The following is a 24,521-nucleotide window of genomic DNA, read 5'->3' as shown; positions in this document are numbered from 1 at the left end:
AGTCTGTTGTTGAGTGTGTAATCTTTTCAGCCATCGTCTGTTGGGGTAGCAGCATCAGAAGCAGGGACCTGAAAAGGCTCAACAGCCTAATAAAAAAGGCTGGTTCTGTTCTGGGGACGACTGTGGAACCACTGGAGGAGATAATGCAAAGAAGGATTCTCCAGAGAATCAAGAAAATGATGGACAACCCTGAGCATTCTCTTCACAAGACTGTCCGACAACGGAAGAGTGTCTTCAGTCAGAGGCTCCTTCAGTTTGGCTGCAACACTGACCGCTACTGGAGATCCTTCCTGCCAACAGCCAATGACTACGTTCACATGCAGCCAATATCCGGGTTATGATCGGGTTAAGGTCGGTATTTGGGTTTCTGAGTTGATCAGAATAACCCGTTTACAAGCATAAATAGAAAGAGTTACCCCTAACTTGCATAATCCGATTTAAATGCGGACGTTGGGGTAGCGTCAGGACGTATGGACTACGTCCAGACGCAATATGCGTCATTTCCGGTTCTTCTTGTTCCGGTGTCCGTGAAAACAACAACATGTTTCCCAGTTCGGAAGAGATAGCGACCGCGTTTGTTTGTGCTTTAGTTTCCTCGTCACTCCAAAAGTGTGGTGCTGTGCCGCGACTCTCCATTTTGCTCCCAACTTGTTGTTTACTTCCGGTGTTCTGGCGCATACAAGACGTCTCGCTACTCAAAAGACCAAGATTCCTTGCGAACAGAGCATGCGCAGAACACACGCTTTGATGGGGATATCCCGATATGCGTTTACACGACCAAACATTTGGGTTAGAAGAGGGTTACCCCAGGTGTAGTAACCGGGTTATGAGCATATCCGGGTTTTTGGCGGTGTTTACATGGACCTGCGGAACCGGGTTATTGTGAATATTCGGGTTTTTAAAGGGTTACTGGCTGCATGGAAACGCACTGATTGTAATATACAACAACTCTTTCATGACTTGATTATTATTATTATTATTATTATTCTGAGCTACTGCAGCAATCAATTTCCCTCTGGTGTTAATAAAGTATTTTTGAACTGAATTGAAAAACAAGAACTCCTAATAAAACAACTGTATTAATGCAGGTTTTTGTTCTATCACAGGCTGAAACAAACCTCTTGGAGGCAACGCCAGGTTCAGTTTAGGTGTTTTGAAACGAAACAAGTCAAACAGGTCCTTCAGGCTCGACAGGTGGAGACAGTATCTCCTTGTCTCTTCTCGCCAGCTGTGTTGATGAAAACAGGTACGATGAGGTTTGCAGAGTTAACGACGGCCGTTGATGAAACTGAAGTTAGAACTACTGGTTCGGTTTTCTCAACCCCGGTTTGAGCAAACCTCCAGGTGTCACTGAACCTGTTTTCAGGAATCATACCGGTATGAAATGTGGACGCTCTACTGTAACTGTAGCTTTTGGCTTTGACTCTGTTTGTGATCCACTGAAGGGAATTGATTAGTTTATGGGATGATGCGAAGCAAAAGCACTGTTAGTATGGATTAACAATACGGCAGTGTCAAAAAAAAGCATGGCTTAGTCGCCATATGGACAGTCAGATATTGTTTGTGTGTGTGTGGCTTAGCTGGAGCAGCGGACAGGGATGATGTTCGGGGTGATTGTGGCAAAGACGTGAATTAGATGTAGAATTAGTATTAGGGATGAGACTTTAAGCGGACCAAGCTTACAGGCTAAGCGCTGGGTGGTGGTGGTGCTGATGATATAAACCCTTTCACACACAGTCGTGCTTACATGCAGCTAAATCAATCAATACTGGGTTTTTTCTCTCTCTCTCTCTGGTTTAAAGAAGTGGCAGAAGCAAGCAGATGAACCAGGACACACACAAATACAAATGTTATGTCAGTAACTTGTGTGTTTGTGGAGGCACACGCACGGCCTTTGTCTACGATCCAAACTCCGCAAAGACTGCATGGCCTCTGTTGTCTGGCAGAAGCCCTGGAGTCGCCCGCTGTCCTCTGCCCAGACTGAGTGCTCTTTTTCTGGTGACTGAGATAGAAGAAGGCCAAAGGTTGCGAGGAGAAAAACATGCTCGCGATCCACGCCGCAGTCCTTGTTTTTATCTTCTACTCAATCGCCGATGCCCGCTCCTTCTTTCCCACAAACACATGCATATAATTGACCCAGTGTGGCAGCGATGCAGCTCCCCATCGAGCCTCTATATCGCCAAACAGATGGTGGTCTGCTTTATTGTTCATCTCCATTCTGATTGGTTCAGATTCTTGCCCGTGTTGGTGGCCTCACTTGTTTGTTCGGACTCCAAGCTGTTGGGAGCTGTGCTAGCTGCGAGGGAGGGTTACCATTTGTCGTGGCTTGTTCACATGGTTTGTATACTGCCTTTTAATTTGCATAATTCATAATAATGAACTTAATTGCCTCCTATGGTAATTAAATTTTAATTCAGTTGCTTTTCTGTTTAGTCTGGAGTCCTCCTGTGAGGAAGTGCTAAAATGGAGATGCACCTTTTTCTGCTCTGCTGTAGCTTCTCATTAGGTCTTACGTTTCGCCAGTGTTAGGTTCAAGCAGAGCTGAGGAATTTCTTGGCTGAAGGTTTTGCTTAGAATTACTCAACCAGCTGTTCATTCATGAGCATCAGAGTCCCAATTCATTCATATTCCCAACATCCTTACACACATCGCAGCCCACTCATGAACACGTGCTGGTGGATCTCAGCTCTGATCACATCCAAGGAAACACCCACACACACACACACACATGAGCACGTCCTCACAGGGTCACCCAGATGTGATCCTGGCCCGGGCCGCCTGCTGCGCCTGGCTCCAGCTCCCTCACATGACCTCATCCTTCGTCCCTCAGCTCCTCTCCCTGCTGGCCTTCACCAGGCTGCACAATGAGAACGAGTGTGTCAAACTGTTTGAACGTTACCAAATGCCTTGTGATTTTTTCCCCCCTTCTTGAGCTCTGATTGTGCTTTTGTGTGAGTGAGGGGACGCCTCGTGGTTTCAGGCTGAAGAGTTTAAGGTGATTGGTCAAGTAGGGAGAAGCTCTGAATGTCACTGATCTACCTGCACAGCTGCAGTTTAAGTATCTCTATTAGCTAACTCTGATTTTACTGTTAGTTAAACATACTTTTGACTTTTGTTTTCAGTTTAAAACGGCACTTACTTACAGTATCCGCCCAGCAACCAGATATTTTTCTGCTCCAGCATTAGTCAACACTGTTTTAAAACTAAGTGCAAAAGAAAAGTCTGCTTTTCCTTTGACTTTTGGATGCACAGGAACTAAACCGAGACGGGTTTAAGATGCCAGCAGCAGGTTTATTCTGAGAGGAAGTTTTTTGCACATATTCAGAGTGCCAGAGCGAGGCTCTGCGACTCCCACAAGGAAGTTTAGAACACTTGCAAAACTCTGATGCATTTTGGAAATTCCCTCTCAAATTCCTGTTACTTACACCCGATGAGATCTGGGTTCCAGTCTGACCCCAACAGCACCTGTCAGACCTCCTCAGCCTGTAGAACGGTTAGGTGTTACGTTGTACTGCTCTGTTGTGATGCTTCTCGACATTTCCTTGGACAGATTGTTGATTTTAGACACAACTGGCGCGAAGCAAACAGTTTTAACTATTTGAATAAGAACTGTGGTGAAATGGCACATTCTGGTATTTAAAAAGTTGTAAATAATTTACTTCTGGCTGCGCGGCCCTGATTTCATCCGTGCATGTTTGTTTCTGGTTGCAACTAAGTTCACTAAAGATAAATCAGAGCTATTAGAATGTTGATCTGAACTGTTTTACGTTTAGCACAATAAAGCAACACTCAGCACATAAGTTCCCCGCTTCTCCCTCCCACTGTTTGAAAGCAGAATTACAACTGTCGTAAACAATCCTGCTGTAGCTAGCAGTAACAACATGCTAATGCTAACAGAAAGCATCTGATGCTAAATAAGCCAAAGAGTACAAAGATTCACACTGTTGGACAAAAAATATTTTAACTTAAATGTCCAGCAGCAACAAAGCCAGGTCACTATCAGTCCGTGATTTTGTTGCCCCCTCCAGCTCCCTCAAACTAGTGTAGGCCGCTCCAATGTTCACTCTGGATTTAGCAATTTACCTCGACTCCAAAGAAATGATTCTTTTGCTTTTACTTCCAGTTTTCTTCTTGTGGTTTTTATTGATGATTGGCAAACTGAAAAAGTGAAAAAGCTAACAGCTAGCCACCAAATAGTTCCCGAGCGCAGCCACTGCTGCAGCTCTCCACTCTTCACGGGGATGGGTCGAATGTGGAGATGTTATTTTAGTAGTTTGTGATTATGAGTTATGGGACTTCGTATTAGCAACCAGCAGAACAAAATAGATATCGCTATAAAGCAGGTAGAGACCTTCCACTAGTGTTCCTACCAAAACCAAAAACCATTAATCCAGTTTCTGGTCAGCAGAGAGCAACAGAGTGCTATCCAGTGTGAAGTTTCTTAAGTTTCTGGCTCAAGAACCACTGAAACCTGTTTGAAAGTGTTAAAAATGCTTCAGTGTTGCTTTACAGTTGATCTGCACATGATGTGGATCTTTTTTTCAGTGCAGACTTTGTTAAACCATTCCAGACACAATCTGGAGTTGCTAGAAAACAAATGTGGTCTACCCAGAGTGGGCATTAGTCATGCGCCAGACTCAACAAGATGGCAGTTCAGCTCCTGAATTGTCGCCCTCAAGGGCACAAGTTCACAGTGTGAAACTACTACAGTGGCCCTGCCATTTCCCGTCCTCCCTGCCGCCTTTCCTTCCCTTAAGGATCCTTCATTTGCATAGGATCACTCAAACCTGCTCATTTAAAGGAAAACACACCGTCCCTATTTCCACAGATGCAAATAAGTGACTGCTGAGCGAGAGAACGTCAGTCCCAGTCGATGTTTGAGTTTATCAATCAATCAATCAATCAATCGTTTTATTTATAAAGCCTCTTCCCACCCCCAGTCAAGGGGGCCCAAGGTGCTGAACAATAAAACAGCTCTATAATAAAAATGCAGAGATAAAAACATTTAAAAACAAAGACAGATTAAAGCAATAAAAATAGTGATCAAATACATTAAAATGTGAATAAAAACAACTAGGAAACCGATCTAAAACACTGCTTAAGCCTTGATTTTATTGGCTGAGGTTTTGACAACACTGTGATTGGTCAGCGTGTGTCCACACCCCTGTGTGCGCGCAACACGTTGTTTGCTTTTCTTGTCCTGCTCTGAGCTGTCTGACTCGCATCATCTTTAACCGCAGAGCCAAGAGGTCAAAGGTGACCATTGCTTGGCAGCACAAACGTCATATCTGTCCCTTCCTCTGTGGTGTGTGTGTTGTCAGTGAGACAGTATGACCTCTTTGATCAAGAGTGGTCCCCTGGAGTTTTCTTTACATGTACAGTAGACTATACACACCCAGTTTTCACTCTTTTCTGTTTGCCATCAGCTTCTTTCTTCGTCTTTTGCTTCCATCCGTGTTTTTATTTTGTTTCCTCCCCCTTCCACCATCCCCTGAGTTCCTCTCACCCTCCTTCTGTCCTCTTGGCACACATGAACAGGATTGACTCTTGTATTGTTTAAACATCCCAGTGAGATGCATATTGTGTGTGAGTCCGGCCCACTGAGCGCTTCGCTGTGTGTGTTCAACCACACTGGGCACCGTGGCCAACACCTACTGTAGCCTGAGAAAGTCACGCACTTTATTAAAACACATCCTTGAGATAGCACAGCGCCACATTTTAAACGTGTGACTTAGTACTTATATTAAAAAAGAACGGACTTTCTGCACATTCCCTAAAGGAACGTCTGGATTTTCAAATAAATTTAAATGGATCCTTTTTTTTTAATTCAACTCCTCGTTTCTTGGGAGCAAAGAACTTAAGTGTTCTTCAGTAATTGGGTCTCTTTGCTTTTGAGTGCAACGCACTCAGCAGCTGACTTACGCACGCATTATTATGTTCATAAAGTGGCCCATTTACAGTGAATTTTCCAGTGAAGTGTTCCTCTGGAGAGAACCGAGACTTGGCTGCTGCAAGAATGTTTGTTATCAACGTTATCTCGGTAGTGCTTTTTAGAGGAGTTGCCAACCTTGCTTAGTATCACTTTGTGGCTCTGTGTGTGTGTGTGTTGTTCAGGATGTTTTCATACTCTTATCGATGTGTCCTTGGCTATGCAACACACCAGGCTTCTATCAGTGTAATTTGCTTTCTTTTACGTATCTTGAAGAGTTTGAGATATAAAACTCAGGAGAAGTGTTAAAGGTAATAAAAACTTGTGTGGTAAGTACTGAAGCTGTGCTCTAAGTTATCTAAGCGGCGATTTAAATGATGAAGTGGAGATAAAACAGATGAATAAATAAAGAAAATGAAGAGTAATAGGAGAAATTAGGAGTGACGGCTCCAGCAGACGAACATAGTTGAGGATTACCTTAAAGCACCCCACGGCTGGCCGGACTAGCAGTGTGTGTGTGTGTGTGTGTGTGTGTGTGTGTGTGTGTGTGTGTGTGTGTGTGTGTGTGTGTGTGTGTGTGTGAGACGGCTTCAGCACAAAGGGCTACAGTGTGTGTATATAGGGCAGCAGGAAAAGGGACCGGGGGAGGAGAAATCCAAGTCTCAGCGCGGGCCGTTCCCTCGCTCTGCTCTCAGCTTGCTGTCCGACTATTTCTGTTTTATTTGCAAAGCTGATCTCAGCGACTGAACGCGTGTTGTCTAGAACTTTCTTGTACTATTTGTTCTCCGTGTCTTGTTCTTTTTGCAAAATGTTGCCGTAGTGTTATTTTCCAAATAGGTTTGTTTTTTTCCACCTCTGACGCCATTCATCTGCTCAAGTTGAAGCATTTTAAACTTGAGACGCTGGAATAGCACACATGCTGAGTCTTGAGGCTCACTCTCTCACAGCAAAGCAGAAGGATAGGCTCCAACTCGCATCTCAGTAATATTCACAGCTCCATATTTCACTTTGAATTTATTCACATCACATCTCTCTCCCTTTTCATCTCTTTGTCTTCCTTTCTCTCCATTCCTGGCCTGCTTCGCTTCACAGTCTAGAGAGTGAAGTCTGAGCTAGCTGAGACGCCTGGCCCAAGGCCTTGTTGCTTTATTTGCATTTCACCAAGGTTTACTTGTGCCATGCCAGAAAAACGCCACCTGGTGGCGATACACCCTCACTGCAGCCATTTCTTCACAGTGTGTGTGTGTGTGTTTCTGGTAATTTGAAAGCTTAGTGTAGGTAGAAGTAGAGCGTGGACCGCCTTCTTCCTCCTCCTCCTGGCCCCATGCACCCCTTTCTCTTTCCTTTTCCGGCCTTTGTGCAGCTGTATTTATTTGAACTGTATTAGAACTTTGCAAAGACGCGGACCCCGATACGGTTGGGCCCCCGCCCCGGTTGACTCCTCTAAGCTGTGTAGAGATGGAGGGTGACAGGATAATAATGCTGGTGTCAACACCACTTACAGGACAGTTATATCAGTATCAGCTCAGCAGGAGGACATTCACACTCTGTTAGTGTAGTCGTGAACCGTGTTGGGGGCCCCTAACCTCAGCCACACATACACACACACACACACACACACACACACACACACACACACACAGAGTCCACTCCAAACATCGATACTGAACCAGATTAAGCTTACACGAATTTATCACCATTATAAATAAACTAAAATTAAATACATATATTCATCTTACACTTATTTTGAGCCTGAGAGGATTAAAGATTCAATCAGAAACTCATGCTCTCTCTCTCTAACACCTGACAGATGACGTGTGTGTGTGTGTGTGTGTGTGTGTGTGTGTGTGTGTGTGTGTGTGTGTGTGTGTGTGTGTGTGTGTGTAGGGGAGGCTCTGTGTGGTCTTGTGTCTGATTAGAAAGGTATTCTGGTCCTTGAACTCTCTCAGAGCTTAGAACAGCTGTCCAAAACCTGTTTTTTTTATAAGTCAGAAACACAAAATCCATTTACACTCGACTAAATACACACACACACACACACACACACACGTCTTCTGCCTCTAAACACATGTATCCCAATGAATTTAGTCATTTACCTCTAAAAGTCCGTGTCTGACTTCAAAAGGCCTCTGTGTGATTTTTTACCTTGTTTGCTAACGTTTCAGTAGCTGAAATGTTAGCCAACAAGGTAAAAAACAGCTTTTATTTGCTGCGTTACACAGAGATACACAGCATGGACGTACAGAGGAGGCCTCTGTGTGAGTCTCCAGAATGTTTTAGATGTTTGTGAGGGCTGCATCCCATCACCATCCTGTCACTTCTTTCAAACTCGCAAACTTTTTTGTTCTAAGTATTATTGTTGCAGAGTTGGAGTGTGTGTGTGTGTGTGTGTGTGTGTGTGTGTGTGTGTGTGTGTGAGTTTGAGGAATGTGACTTAAGGAGGCTTTAGAAATAAAATGAAGGAACATTTAAGACAAATCTGAGATGAATTAAAAGTTTTTGTAATTAAAGTGCAACAAGGCAGTGTGGATGTTGCAATTAATTGCCAATTTGGTCTCCAACCAGTTGTCATCAGTCACCCAGTGGGATACAGGTTCAACCCAAGGAAAGGGACTTGAACCCTTTTAACCTTTCTTTGTATTTTCAATGTGAAATTTTAGTTTTATTATAATTAGGCTTTGAAACTCTTTTGAACATGTTTAATTTAACTCTAAATCTGTTGTATCTTATTTTATGTCTCCATAAGCGTTGTGTCTACCCCACACACGATTACTGACCCAGCACTCCTGTCATCTCTATTGTTTCTATGCTCTTGTTTTATGTGGGATCAACACTGGCAGTAGAAAGCTTAATACAGAGCTTTGTTTCACATGCTGTGACTTATAGGGAAACAAGCCATGGCATATGTGTGTGTGTGTGTGTGTTAAGTCCATGACTCACTCTCAGCTCAATAAAAGGAAATGAGTTAAGAAACGCAGTAAGAAAGTAGTTCTGTGATAAACTTGCCTTTAAAGCACCAGGAACCAAGCACAAACCACAGACCTGTAGATGTAACTGCAGCAGACACGGCGAGGTGGATGAACAGTGAAACTGTTGTGAACATCAAGAATGGAGCGCTCGCAGCTCTTTGATGTCAGCCTTTTGCTTGTTTCAACTCTGCATGTGAATCAGTGAACGAGTTACCTTTAATCAATGCTGATTTATAACGTGACGGGTGATAAATTTCAGTTGATTTGAAAACAACAAATGCAAGAAAAGCTTGTTCTGATACAGTTTCAGGTGAAATCTTTTTAATAATTTACTACAAAATATGCCAGATTGGGCGTTGCTGCCTCTGAGCCTATAAGCTAATGGCTAGTCCAGTTTTTATAGTACCATTAAAGGAACGCCCTGGTGACTCCGCAATGCCAACATTTTAGGGGAAAAACATTACAGAAGCCATTTTTGCAGGTTTCCACTGCAGCTCTGAACTCTGGGATGGAGAGTCGTTGCAGTGTGGTGGAGTAATCTGCACTCATGGAGCAATTAGGTGAGGTTTGGAGGGGAATAAAAAAAGGGAGGAAGTACTGAAGAGAGGAAATGGGGATGGGGCAAGCATGGGCATCTAGCCAGCCACATCCCCCCCAACCCCCCACTCTATCATCAGCTCCACCCATTCCCTGCAAGTTCATGCACCTCTTAAGACCCATAACCTGCTCACTTCCTCCCTCCAACTCCTTTCTTTCTTTTCTCATCTGCCTTCTCATCTGATTCCCAGCAATACCCCCCCCCCCCCCCCCACTCTCTCCCTCACCTCCTCTGTCCTCCCTTCCTTCTTCCCCCTTCTTCCTCATCTCCTCCATTTTTCTCTCATCCCTCCCCTCGCCTCTCAGCATCCCTCTCTCTTGGGTCTTCTTGCCGTAGAGCGGTGCTGTTGGCAGCGCGTGGGTGCAGGCGGCACACAGACGGGAGCACAGATGGGCAGCAAGCTGTGCAGGGCGGCCAGGCACACCTGCTCCACACACACACACACACACACACACACACACACACATACAAAGCCCCACTCTGCCACCTCGCCACACAGCCTGCCTGGCACAGAGGCAGAGTGCTACAGGGACACAATCACACATACACACACACACACACACACACACACACACACACACACACACACACACACACACACACACACACACACACATACGGTATACACATCAGGTTATTAGCTGATTAAAAATCAGTCAAATATATTATTTTATGTGTCATCGTAAGAATTAAGGTGGAAAGAGGGTCTAAAAATTAACTGTTTGATTTTGTGTCATTGCTAGTTTGCCATGTTTAGACTCAACAATTGCTAATTCTTTAAGTTTAGGTGTTAACAAGTCAGTGTTAGATGGCTCCAATGGCATTAATCAATCAGTCAGTCAATCTTTATTTGTATAGCAGCTTCCATTGCCTTTGCAGGAGCCCAAGGTGCTGACATCGAATACAGTAAAAACACAGATAGCAATAAAAATGAGGTAAAAACAACATACAGACATAAAAGCATCATACAAAATGTAAACAAGGAGCATAAAAGCATACGACCAGGTCATATAAAAGCCAAACGATAAAAATGAGTCTTCAGACGACTCTTAAAAACCTGCAGCGAAGGTGACCGTTTAATATCAAGTGGAAGCTCATTCCAGAGAGAAGGAGCCAAGACTGAGAAAGCCGATCACCTCTAGACCTAGTTTGTGGGACAGTCCGTAGCTCCAGCTCAGCCGAACGTAGAGGCCGTGATGGGGTTTGTCTTTTTTATTAATGCTGCCAAGTAAGGTGGAGCACCACCATAAAGAGACCGGAAGCACATAGCATAGCACATAAGTTTAAACTTAGCCCGAAAACCTACAGGGAGCCAATGTAATAAGGCCAGCACAGGAGTGATGTGTGCCGACCTCCTTGTCCCTGTCAAAAATTTGGCCACCGAGTTCTGAACCAACTGTAGACGTGTGCAATAATTCCTTTTGAATGTGTCAGAAAATAATAAGTAATAAATAAGTACCATTAACATTTACTGAGGTATAGCCATTGTGGATAAAGCAGATTAGCTGTGGCAGCCATCTTTTCCTCTCCACTGTCGCTACATGTTTGCTTAGAATGGGAACTGCTGTAAAGTCTCTGACACAAGTCAGTGAGTCGATGCAGTCTGTTGGCTTTTCTTACATAGCACACATTTAACTATAATGAACTGAACTCAGTGCACTGATAATTAGGCTCAGTGGGAATGTTTACTTTGTGAAGTGCCTTGTTGTGATTTAGCTCTGTATAAATCAACTGAATTGAACTGAATCTTGAATTGGGTTGATTCTAAGGTCATCGGTTGTGTTTACCTTGTGCGTTTTCTTTTTACTCTTTATGGGGCGACGGTGGCACAGGAGTTAAGTGCTCGCCAGCAATCGGAAGGTTGCAGGTTCGAGCCCCGCTCAGTCTGTCGCTGTCATTGAGTCCTTGGCTAAGACACTTAACCCACGTTGCCTGCTGGTGGTGGTCGGAGGGACCGGTGGCACCAGCGCTCCGCAGCCTCGCCTCTGTCAGTGCGCCCCAGGGAAGCTGTGGCTACATGGCAGCTCATCCCCACCAGTGTGTGAATGTGTGTGTGAATGGGTGAATGACTGATTGTGTTGTAAAGCGCCTTGGGGGGGTTCCAGGACTCTAGAAGGCGCTATATCAAATACAGACCATTTACCCATTACCATTTCCCAAAGTTCACCAAACTTTTGGGGGTTTAGGACCAAAAGCATGGCTGCACACATACAGAGACACATTCTACATGAAGGAGAAGCAAAATGCTGAAGGAAGATTTAGCTTTGATGTGACACAGACACAAGTCTTTAAGAAAACAGAACAGAAATATGTGGTTCCATCTAAATATATAAATAAAGTAATAAATAAAATAACGTCCAATAAAAGAGCTGAGCGAACATCTGTGTGGGATAGCCGGGGGGGATTAGGAGGGTTTGGAACATTTTAAGCGCATTAAGGATTAAAAAAAGGTCAGAATGTTTAGCAACATACCGATAAACCTCTTAAGCGAAACCCAATTGGGAGGCTGTACTGCGTTATCCTGTGTTTTGGGGAGGAGAGGGGAGGAAGGGGGGGAGGAGAAGGAGGGGGAGTAGTCGAGTTGACATTTGTTCCAACAAGGAGTAGAACTGACACATAGTGGTGTCACACATACACACACACACTTATGGATGCATGTGTGTGAACACACTCCACAGACACACTTGAGCAGCATACTTTATACATCTGTGAGACAGATTCATCCATCTTTTGGATTAGAGTTTATTCCACGCTTGCCCTTAAGGTAGAACTGTGTATTTATTTTATATTTAACAGTCGAATGGGTTTTTTTTTGTTCTTGTATTATTTTTAGCTGCTGCTGATTTCCTCTGCTGGTCGCACGGAGCGACAGACAGGTGACGGCTTTATCCTCACCACCTGTTGGTCAGCATCACAATCCAACAGGTCACTGAGCTAATATCTCATCCACAAATGACTGAGGCATGATGGGATGTTTGGGTTAGTTGGTTTGTGGCTCGGATGCTTCAACGGACCACTGGACTGTTTCTAGAAGCTGTTTGTGGAATTCAGCACGATTGTTTCTGCGCTGAGGTGCTTGTAGAAGAGCACATGAGCGTGCAACACAAGACCTGGGGAAGGCAGGATGGATGAAATTTACACCAAGGAAAGCTCCAGAAAAATGTCCTGAATGTTAGATAAGTGGTCTGAGCTAAGCTGCACTGATGGATAGACGGATTGCGGGAGGGCAGGAAGGGAGAGGGCAGCGCGAGGCCCAGAACTGTACGTCAGGGCCGTGATGAGTGGGGTTATGTTGATTGCAGTGGGGTCATGGGATTTTCCCCCGATCCTGTGGAGAAACTCTGTAATCACCAATCTGTTACAGCAGTCATTATTTAGCTGCTGCCACACAGACTTAATACAGTTAAAAAGGAGGCTTTCAACATGCATGCACCAAAAAGCGCTCGTGTTTAACCTTTGTCACCTTTAACAACCAACGCTCTCATAACTCCAACCGAACAAGACTGTTATGAACACGATTCAGTGTGGATCTAACTCACCGCGGAAAATAAAAGCAGATGCATGCATTTGTTGCATCCTGTTCAGGGTGTAGGTCAGAGTCAACGCTAGAGAGGGATAAGGAGCATAGGAGGACCCACGTTCCTCTGATAGTAAGACAGAGTTAATAGATCTTATGTTGATGTTGTTCAAAACAAGTACCTGGTGTAATAGATCCTTTTGAAAGTGTCAAAACCAATATTATCTGGCCTATATTCCCATTTAAAGCAGCAGTCCAGAGTGGTTTTTCCCAAAGCCGGGCGTACACTGTGTGACTTTTTCACTTTTTTGAGCCGATTTTCCACTCGTGCGAGAATCCACAAGATCGGGGCGAGTTTTGTGCCGAGCGTCGTGTAGTGTACGGGGGGTTACGAGAGGCGATTAACACCATGTGACCAGCTACCTATCGGCAGTCGTGAGCTCGCATGGACTTCTAGTGTGTTTGATATTTTGCTCGTCCCTCGTGAGGGTATCGCGCTGTTGAAGCGGCGCTGCGACCCAAAAAGTATCAGAACCGCTCACGGCGCATGCGCAATCCTGCATCAACACCGCTCGCCCGCTATTTCCCTAATAACACACGCTGTTCGTTTTTGTTTCTACACGTTTTTTACTCACAAAGATTGTCAAGAAAGCGTGTTTGTCGTGTTCATGTCAAATTAAACTGATCACAAAACACAGATTTACTTTCTTTATTTCGTTTTCCTCATCCAACCCCCATAAATCCCTGTGTGTCCTCCTGCAGCACTCCCGAAGGACAACAGGCAAAACAAGACAAAAAAGTCTGACGTGTTGTGTAAAATCTGCTATTTTTAGCATATTTTTAGGGCCGACGTGTTGCTACCAGACGTACAGCGTGAGCAGTCAGATCGCATCCGAGAACTGGGTCGTGCAGTGTGAGCGCATGACTCGTGAGATCTGCCCTGCAAGGAAGTCGTACAGTTTGAGCTGAAGCTGAGTGCTACGAGTGAAAAAGTCGCACAGTGTACGCCCGGCTTAAGAGGGGGCCATCTAAAGGCAGAAAATGTATTGCACCTTTTAAGCCCATCTCTACTTCTGTGATTATTGGCTGAAAGCAACGCCTCTCCTTCATGAACTTGCTTGTGAACGTCTAGGGTTAGGGTTTATATATATATATATACATATATATATATATATATATATATATATATATATATATATATGTATATATATATATATGTATATATATATATATATACATATATATATATATATATACATATATATATATATATATATATACATATATATATATATATATATATATACATATATATATATATATATATATATATATATATATATATATATATGTATATATATATATGTGAATGCTATTGGCTTATGCAGAGTGGCGCTCTATTCAAATTGCATGGAGCTCTGTGGGCTCTAAAAAATCGTGCATAGTTCCTGAAAACTGGAAACTGAAAGGGGGAAACTCCAGATTGCTGCCTTAAAGGGAATTCCCATAAATTCCTTTATATTCTACACTCTTACTGCTGTCTGACAGACCCGTGTCCTGCCATGGATACCAGCTGACGGAGCATGCATTAAAATTTCCCTCCTAAACACACTTCAAGTAGATTAATCAGCCTCTAATTTTCCTAATGTTTATTTAAGGGTCATAAAACAAATCTAAAGATGAGCCCAGCTTGTGTTCTTGTACACGAGCTACGCTCTGGTTTTATCTGTGCCTATTGTTTTTTAATTCGCTGGTTTTCAGGGGGCTGCAGAGTTGGCTGAAAGATTTGAGGTTAGAAATGTGTTTTCTGGCTGTGGACGCAGCGGGGCGTCTGAGGGAAGGCGGCTGCAGGACTCTGATTGGGGTCGCTGAAGGGAGGGCTTTAGGGGGCTGCGGTGAGAAGATAAGGGGCTGGGTGTGCGGTTCACAGGCTGGGTGGGGGCAGGGACGTAGGGGGGTGGTGACTGCCGCTGTATCCTGCAGCTTGCAGAGCTGTGATAACCAACCAGACCTCTGTCTTACCTCCCTGTCAGCCTGTCCTCCTCACTTCCCTATGCAGCTATAGGATGCACTGGTGAACTCCGCAGCAGCAGCCGTTTCCAGTGAGTGATGTAGTGATGTGTTGTAAACACGGTGTTTGTTGGCTCCGGTGATGAGAACAGTAAATTCACAACTGCTGAAAAGCTCCCCTATCCAGCTGAATTATCTCACTCTGCCGTCCTTGAGCTTTGTAAACTTTGTTAAGAAGGTCAAATTAGCTCAACTTTTCACCCATAAAGAAAAAATTTAGAGGAACCTTTGGAAGAACAACCATAGACTCTGGATATCACCCTGTCCAGCGGGAATAATGACTACGAAGACTACGAAACTCTTCTGCATGACAGGATCTTATCAAACAGGAAATTCCGTTTCTGTACTTTTGTAATGGCACATGTTGAGTAGAGCTGCACAAATGCATTGTGTCGGAAATCTCAATCAGTCAGTACTTTGATTTTGCGGGGTCAAATTTCAACACAACAAATAAATAAAATAGACAAAACAACACAATCCTAATTCAAATCTAAATATTAAAGAATATCAACATCTATAGCCATCCTATTGCAAGTGGCCTGCATTTGCCTCCAATCACATGGACCCTCACCATCCCAAATGCCCAGCTGGCTCAGACGATGGTGACTGAGATGCAAGATGACAGAACATATAGGAGTGAGAAAAATGTGGGTTTATTTCAGAAGATCTTGTCTTCACCAATAGATCCTGATCACATTTAACATCATGAAACCCTAACTCTCAGTTACATGGATGCGTCAGACAAGATTTACAGTACAGAGGGTTCACAAAAGCAGGACATTTGCACAGAAAATCAGTTTGTTTTTTTGCATTAATCAGATGCATGTGGTTGTGACTTTAAATTGTGATTTTTTAAGCTATTGGAACAAAATAATGTCAATTAGATTTTCCGTTATATGTTATGGAATTGTAAATTTAGTGTGAAAGAGTTTAAATTAGGGATGTGTATTGGTGAAATTCTGGCGATACGATACGTATCACGATACGGGGAGACGATACGATGCATCACGATATATTGCGATACATTCTGTAAGATGTTATTAGCGATTTTTTTTGACTGAATTTATTGTAAGAATACTCAATAAACAGTCCAAACTGATACTTAATATGTTTAACATGAGGTATCTGAACCATAATAGAGGGATTTACATTTCAGTGGTGGAAACAAAACCCATTGCACACTGCTGCCAACTAGCTTTCGGCATTTGAATTGCACCAAAATGCATGTAAATTATTCTAAAAATTAGAAGCACGGCTTTTGAATATCAATGTAATAACACAGGAAAAATATCACAATATATGTTGCCATATAGATATTTTCTTATATCTGTAGTTTAGATGATTAATCAGTTCTTTTTCTAATAGACTTTTTATCACAAGTTAGAATAGAGACCTGAAATGTGAATAATTTAAATGTTGATGCTTAGCTACTGCGTTGTGCAATTGTGCAGAAGCCCCTTCAGATACTTACATTAAGAATGAATTAATGTTAACGACTTTTTCCCACTAACATTTAAAGAGCAAGTTCAGTTTGAACAACATTTTTTTTACTTCTTTTTTTTGTACTCATTCACTGCCATTGACGACTAAAGTCGTCATTTACATTTTTTTTTACTGTGTGGGCGTCGGAACGAGGCCCCACACCATGAGAACAAACATCTCAGCGCTAAAGCTGATCTTCATCCGCATACGTCACACGTCACGTGATCGGGAAGCATCGGGAACATCCATGTGTTAGGAGATTGTTTTGGGTCGCTGCTGTAAAAAAAGTGAGGCGCGAACCGGAAAAGCTTCTGCCGATCACAATCCAACAACGGATTATGAAAGAACGGATAAAGATTGAAACGCGCTGATTCTTCCTTATGTAAGAGGTGAGTCTCCTCGTTGTTTTGGTAGTTTGGGCGTCAATATCGTTAAAGCATGCAACGTTCTGTGACTCTTAAAAAAACAGTAAAAACGGTGAGAAATGCTGGCAGCGAAGAGCTTTATTGATCAGGAAACGGCTGGCAGTGAATGAGTTAATAATCTTCTAATCGTATTTCCTGAATAGCTGCTGATAGAAAACAGATGGGGAAAAAGTCACAGATCTACGTCACACTGAAAATTAACATTCATGGACTCGCATCTTGGCTCATGACGAGGAAGGCTGTTGTTTGTTTAGTGTCCTGGAGAGAGCAGAGCAATGTCTCGGCTAGTAGAAGCTAACCGTTAGCATTAGCAACTCCACCACAAAGCAGAACTCCTTCAGGCTTGTGTTACTTGTTAAGATAAAACATCAATGTTGCGGAGCAAACAAAGTCAGTGGTAGAGTTGCATTGCTGTTTGCCAATTCAATGTTCAAATATCATGAATAATAATGAATAAGACTCCAAATCCCACCCACACACTCCGGCTAGCCTTTACTGACTGAAACATTAGCACGAAGGCTTTTTCTCTAGAGAACGACTGAATGAATTCATTCGTACAACAGCAAATGAATTGAAATAATGAGGGAGTGGGAGCTTTAACGCAGCCGGATTCAAATCAAAATGAGTAAATTTAAAGTTTGGATTCCTGCAGAGAAAATACTCCTCAGCACATTTCTCTTTGAGAAAGTCCTTGGTTTTGGGATTCTAGACCTACACAAGGCAGTGTGGGAGATTTCTCAGGCATACCGCATACAGTGAAGATGCTGAGTGTTGCGTGTGTGGTGTGAGAAAAGGAGTATTTATCATGATGTAGAGTTCCAGAGTGAAATACTGCACAGCGGTAAAAAGTCCAGTGAAGTCGGGTTGTTTGTCTCCACAGCTTTCATTGGCCACCATATATGTTTACTCTGAGTGTGCACCTCGGTGTTTGTTCACGTACCAGTGTGTGATTTTCAATATGTCTGGGTGCATGGGCGGTGGGGGCACAGCCACGTATGTTTGGAGCGAGTGCTGTCAGTTAGCTGGAATGTTGCACTACCGCCAATGCTAAGATGGCTGCCAAGCTCTAAGATGGCTGCCAGGATTACACCCAGCCAGTGAGAGACGCACAGAGGAGCGAGAGCTTCAGCGAGAGAAGCTCTGTTTCATTTGCTGTTTCGTTCTTTGCTTCATTCTTGCTCTTGTCCGCGTCTGTCTAACCCTCTCTCTCTCCCTCTCCGTGGATAAGCAGTGCTTCGTAGGCAGCTAGACAGGTCTGTTATTGTTTCTGCTCAGTAATCTGTGGATTACTGTGGCTGCAAGGCAAGTGCTGCTGGCAGGAATCTGTGTGCTCTGTTATCACCTACAGCCTGCAGATAAACACCTCCTTCAGCTAGCTAGCTAGCTGCATCCTCGCAAGGCCCGGAAAAGCAAAACAGTCCAGAACTGGAAAAACATGTGGAGCACAACGCATCCACACACATACACACACATGCATGCACACACATGTACACACACACTGTCTCTCGTTTCATCTTGTGGTGCAAATGTGTTTTTCTCCGTCATATTTTGATGACGAGGGTGCCTCAAAGTTAACAAAAATACTGTGAATCTCCTGCAACACAACTTAAACTTGATCTGTGTGTCTCCCTCTATGAGTGTGTGTGTGTGTGTGTGTGTTTTTGCAAGGATTACAAGAGTATGGAGCAAAAACTAGAGGAGTAACAGATTGAGAGAGGGGACACATGTTTAATGTGTGTGTAAGGTGCTCTGTTGATGCAGACTAAATCCCTACAAGCAGAAAAGTATTAAACAGGATTAAAGCGGGTGATCTGATTGCTTGGTTAGATGCTAAATGCTGCAGTAGCAGACTGCAGAACACCTGGATTGTGCAGGGCAGCAGACTCGGAACATTCTGAGACACAAGACTGCCACGCACGCGTATGCGTGCACGCACAAAATAGTGTGAATTCTCACAGATTTAAATTCACAAGATATATAGCATACTCTAGCACATACTGCAGGTCTTTTTTTAATTCTCTCACACCTAAAGTACCACGGTCTTGGCATCATCAGTTATGATTCAGTGAGACACAAAATATTCTCCAGATAGTGTTTTTTTTTAAGTTATTAAACCTGAAAACCACATGCTAACCAGTTTGTCCTTTTTCTGTGTTTTCACTTGTAGAATCTGGACAATCAGACAGCTCGAGCCAACAGGGAGACACAGACATCAAACCACCGCCCAATGGTAGGCCCCTCACCTCTAAACACTCCTAAATCACCACGTTAGAACTGACCAGTCTAATGGTGGTAGATGTATGGCTCTAATTAGAACACACACTCACAGGTGTTGACCCAAAGAGTTGCAGGTTGCCAACACAACTCTATGAATTGTTGCTGTTTCTGCTTTTTCTTGTTGTGTTTCAAGTATTTTTACGAACTCATAGTGTTTTGGTCTGTACAGGACACCTGAGCTTTCAGGACTGCTTCGTCACATCAGGTGTTTGGAATGTGGCCGAACTCGTCAGAGTGTCACAGAGTAAGTATATGTTTTCCTGTAATGGAGTTATTTGGCCTTTAGGTTTGTTTCCCCTGCTAAACAATTGAAATATATATCATTAATGGGGGCTTTATTTCTGCTTTTGTCTACCTTCTTTCTTTTGTCTCTGTTTTTCCACGTCTCGTCCCCTCAGCTCCTGTAGCCACGGCGTCGGGGCCTAACTTCTCACTGGCTGAGCTGGACAGCAGTCCCAGCTACTACAACATTAACCCAGTGGCTCTGGGGCGGCGCTCCCTCACCTCCCCTCCTTCCACCAGGTAAACAGTGATATTGGATGTGCACTACTGTAGTGTACTGTAGTGAAGTCACCAGTAAATGTTGTAATTTCTGCTTGGTTCACCATGAACAAACCAGACGCGTTTGGACCACAAACTTTATATTAGGGATGGACAATATATCGGCATCAATGTCGGTATCGGCCGATTTTAGTCATTTTTTAACATATCGGTATCGATTCGATAAATAAAACTGGGCCGATATTAACAACCGATATTTTTTCCATCACGTCTCTATTCGTTTGCCTGTTTCAGAGGGTGAGGGGGGTGATGCGTATTTGTTTAGTCATGTGAACAGTGAATGAAATTATCTCAGAACTGAAAATGTGTGCTTCAGCAATAATTTACCATCGATTTAGATTTGTGACTTAGAGGAAATGAGTCCATCAAGCTCCAACTATCTTAAATGATATTAAAGGTGCAGTATGTAAGAATATAGTGAGAATTTTACAGTGAGAAAATCCCAAAAGAGTCTAATGTTTCAGTCACTTTGGATCATGGACACGCATGGACACGTGGCACCGCTGGCATCCGTATTTGACGGCCGCGGTCACACGGACATTATTCCACGATTTAACCTTCCCCTCCCCCCAATCCTAACCTTAACTCAGTAACTCAGCTGAGTTAAGGTTAGAATGGGGGTGAGGGGAAGGTTAAGTAGTTCACAAGTAGGTCTAATGTCCGTCTCACCGCGGCCGTCGGATACCAACGCTCTGGGACAGTGCGTCCTCAATGCATCGTCTCCTGACGCGCTGGGGCATCCCGAATCGTCATACATTGAGGCTTGGTCACACGTGTCATATTTTGACGCTTTGGGTGTCAGAATGTGTTGCTTTGGAAGGAAGGTTGTACTGAAACATATTTCATGTCTAGCTGGGTGCAGGGATTGTCAGTTTTTCTCTTTTTTTTTTTGTTGTTTAATATCTCTCGATAAAATAAAGAGGGAAAAAATCAGAATTAATCTATTAACCAGTCTTCACTCCTGAATTCCCTTTTTCCCTCTAACTGGACTTTAGAACAACGAGAAGGGTCTATTTCTCAGCAATAGCCGCCTCTGTTTCTATTAGAGTTTTCCAATAAAGTACTTGATGATTAGGGGTGTCCCTGTCCACCCTCCCTGATATAATAGTGATACTGAAAACCAGATGATATGACTGAATGTAACTGGAAAACTCGGGTCAGACGCTCCCGAGACACATCCTGTGTTATCGCGAGATCTCGTTCTTTAACTCATTCACTGCCATTGACGACTAAAGTCGTCAATCGCATTTTCTTACTGTTTGAGCATCGGAACGAGCCCCCGCGCTGAGAGAAAAAAACATCTCAGCCCTGAAGCCGATCTTCATCCGCATACGTCACAGATCACATAATCAGGAAGCAGACCATCCATGTGTTTGGAGATCTTTTGGGCCGTTCCTGTAAAAAAAAGTGAGGCGCGAACCGGAAAAGCGTCTGACGATCACAATTCGACAACGAATTGTGAAAGAACGGATAACGCTCGAAACACGTGGCTTCTTCCTGATGTAAGAGGTGAGTCTCCTCTTTGTTTTGGTTGTTTTGGCATCGACATCATGCTAGCGCGCAACGTTCTGTGACTCTTAAAAAAAACAGTAAAAACGGTGAGAAATGCTGTCAGCGAAGGCCGTTAGCGATCAGGAAACGGCTGGCAGTGAATGAGTTAAACGTCTTTTGTACGTTGATGCTGTGTGTTTTATCCAACTCCATTACGGTTCTTTTCACCGACGTTTTGACTATCACTGTAGCCTTCTTCAGAGTTTTGCCACTCTCACTTCCTTCTCGTTGTTCTGTCAGAATAAAGGCGGTAAAAACTACCGCCACCTATCAGTCAAAATTTGAATTGCACCACACAATAAATACCTGATCGCAATATTTCGGTGTGCTGCGATTTTCCTACGTCTCTGTTGATTTTGTTAATGACTTCTCGATCAACGGATAAATTAGACAAGCTCGTTAGATTTTGGATTAAATGGAAATGACCTAAATTTTAAAAATGATTTCATCTCTTCATAGACCTATGACTGAAGTTCGGCTAAGGTCTGTGTGATTACCTAGGACTGCGTTATTTTAAAGCTTGTCTTTCAGATGAGTGTCATTAAAAGGTTTTGGTCTTTAACTCAGTGATAATCGGTGAGACACATAGAGGAGACGTGTTTTCACTAATTCATGTCTAATATCTCTCCATAAAATAGAGAAAAACACATCTTCACTCCTGAATTTCATTTTCGTCTTTTGTCCCTAATCTTACTTATTGTATGTGTGATCAAACCACCTTTTAGCAGTCTAAACAAACGTGATGAACAATCAAAGCTCTTTGTTAATGTGATCCTTGGCTGCCTAAGATTCTCTCAGATTTCCTGCAGCAAATGAAGAATAGCTGATAACATCTCATTCTGACATTTCATATAAACCGTTCCACCACACGCTGTCTGTTCTCAGTGGCGCCTCCTCCACACAGCAGTTATCACAGGCAACATTTCATTTAGGATTTTTTTTTCCTAACAGGAAGTAATGAAGCAATCAGCAGTAAAATGTCTGTGGCAAAACAATCACGCCATCCATCAAACTACTCCCCAAATGCAGAGCTTTGAAATGGGAAACTCCTGCTAAAGCGCATGAAGCAGAGCCGGCCTCAGACAGAAATGTTTTACTGTGTTGATTTGGTAACGCTGGTGGACGTCTCTGTCATTGTTTAACTGTTAGTGGAGCTAAATCGCTCAAGATTCTCTCCATATGTGTGTGTTTGTGTGTGTGTCTGTGCTAACCCATTTTCTCTTTCTGAGTGTGTGATGGTCTTTCTGCTTCTTTTTCTTTGTCTTCTTACTTCTGTCATCTGCTGTCACTTTAGGTCTGAGGTGGAGTTGTACGCAAACCTTCCACGGAGGTAGTTATGACCCTCTAAAAGTTCTAAATTCTTGCTCAGAAAACCACACACACACACACACACACACACACCAGGGTTCCTATTGGCTAATTTTCCCTCCATTTTTTACTTCTGTCTAACTACTTTTTTGCACTTTTTCTTTTCTGCCCTAAAATGAGCAAAAATGACGTTTTCCTCATCTAAGCTAAAGTTAAAGTTGATTTATCTAGCTGACCTTTAGCCATCCTCCGGCTAACCCTACCCTGTCCCCCTTTCTCCAGCTCCACCAAGAGGAAGTCCTTAGACGACAGCGAGATGGAGAGTCCCACAGATGATGTTTTTTACCCTGGACGCTCGCCTGCTCCCAGCTCTTCCCAGTCCAGCGCATGGCCCAATGACATGGATGCAGGTATCCCCACCCCCCATCCCACACAGCGCCTGTCACTCTCTCTCTCTCTCCACGCATGATGAAACTTTTGCACCTTCTTTCTTTCATCGCCACCGAACCACAGAATTTCTTTAACTGTGGTGACTTGTCCTGGCCCAAACGCCTCTCAAAAGCTCATACTCACCCACCAGCACCCTTCAATCCGCCCAGTGACCATTCAACAAGTAGCCATAACAGCTAAAAAGCCGCCTCTTGCAGTCATTCTTTGCATATTTTAAGGCAAATGCACTTCAACTGTCATTTTGTGTTGTATTTACTGTATTCAGAGGCACAAATAAAACATTTGTTTATCATTTTGATAAAACTGAGGCCGGATATCCTCTGTGTCAGAGTTAAGCTTGGTTTATGCTTGACGCATTCACTTTCCGCGCGGTGATGCGGCTCGCGGATGGAACGCGCTTCACAACTCGCAGCGTTTATGGTTCATGCGGCTCGTCTCTGCGGTGAGCCAATATTCTCCCAAACTGTAGGGGGCAGCATAGAGCTCTACGGCAAGCTTTCAACACTACACCATAGTAGAAGTAAAAATTACTGTTTACAACATTTATTCCAGCATTTTTAACAGCGTCCTCGTCTTTTCCGACAGTGCGAGCTATTTCTCTCCAAGAATTATTAACAACAAGTTGATCACGGTGATCTCTGAGAGCTGAATCATACAAATGTCTGTATTTACGAACCTCTGCCGTACTAGTTCTTGCCGGTCCGCCATGTTTTTCCGCGTCCGTCCGTCCGCGTGGTTAGAAAATTTCCGAGGTGCGCGTTGCGGAAATTTTGGGCCGAGCGGCGACGCGGTGGAGGGGCGTGGTTGTTAAAATGACGCAACTTTTCCACGCGGACCTTGCGGACGCGTCAAGCATAAACCAACCTTTAGGCAGACAGAGCCACCTCTGATGTAATGTAACTGATGGCATCTGTGACGTTTAGTGCACTGATTTTGATGTATTGCTGCACTTTAAGTGAATTTTATTTGTTATGGTAATCATTGTCACCAATTTCAGTTAAGCAGAGAGAGATTTCTTTTCGCTTGAAGTAGTGCTGAAGAGTTAAAATGGTAACGACTTATTTCATTGATGCATTAATTCACGTCCTACCGAGTTTTAAGCTAATTTAATCAGAGATTGGCTTTTCACTAGTTGCTTCTGACCTTTGACCTTATCCTTGATTTGGATCCGAGGGTCAGCTCTAAAGATTTAAAGAGTGCAGCTAATTTCAATAGTAATATTTCAACATACCCAGATGATCCCCCTTTACTCCCATCCTTCAACCAGCAACCATGGGAATCACCCACCTCCACTCCACCCCCCCCCCCCCGCCCTGAAGCCGCCACCATCCATCCAGTTTATCTGAGCGTCATCATCTTTCGCTTCTTTGATCCTACACAAACT

General features: G+C 43.5%; 1 protein-coding gene across 15 annotated transcripts in view; it reads left to right on the top strand.

Annotated features, from left to right (window-relative positions):
• The window catches only part of LOC107382228 (nuclear factor 1 X-type), a 121,979-nt gene that overhangs the window by 80,571 nt on the left and 16,887 nt on the right, over window positions 1–24,521 (top strand). For 10 of the 15 annotated variants that reach the window (XM_054751659.2, XM_054751668.2, XM_054751662.2 and 7 more), the window contains 5 exons: window positions 19,158–19,220; window positions 19,437–19,511; window positions 19,666–19,789; window positions 22,674–22,709; window positions 22,970–23,097. In XM_054751659.2, the coding sequence (XP_054607634.1) occupies window positions 19,158–19,220; window positions 19,437–19,511; window positions 19,666–19,789; window positions 22,674–22,709; window positions 22,970–23,097 (426 nt within the window). The remainder of the gene's footprint in view (window positions 1–19,157; window positions 19,221–19,436; window positions 19,512–19,665; window positions 19,790–22,673; window positions 22,710–22,969; window positions 23,098–24,521) is intronic. The other 5 variants (XM_054751661.2, XM_054751663.2, XM_054751658.2 and 2 more) reach the window with 1 other exon arrangement.

Source organism: Nothobranchius furzeri, chromosome 7 (genome assembly GCF_043380555.1).
Source record: "Nothobranchius furzeri strain GRZ-AD chromosome 7, NfurGRZ-RIMD1, whole genome shotgun sequence".
Taxonomy (NCBI): Eukaryota; Metazoa; Chordata; class Actinopteri; order Cyprinodontiformes; family Nothobranchiidae; genus Nothobranchius; species Nothobranchius furzeri.
The sequence above is the reverse complement of the archived record's forward strand: the minus strand, read 5'-3'. Positions and strand labels throughout refer to the sequence as shown.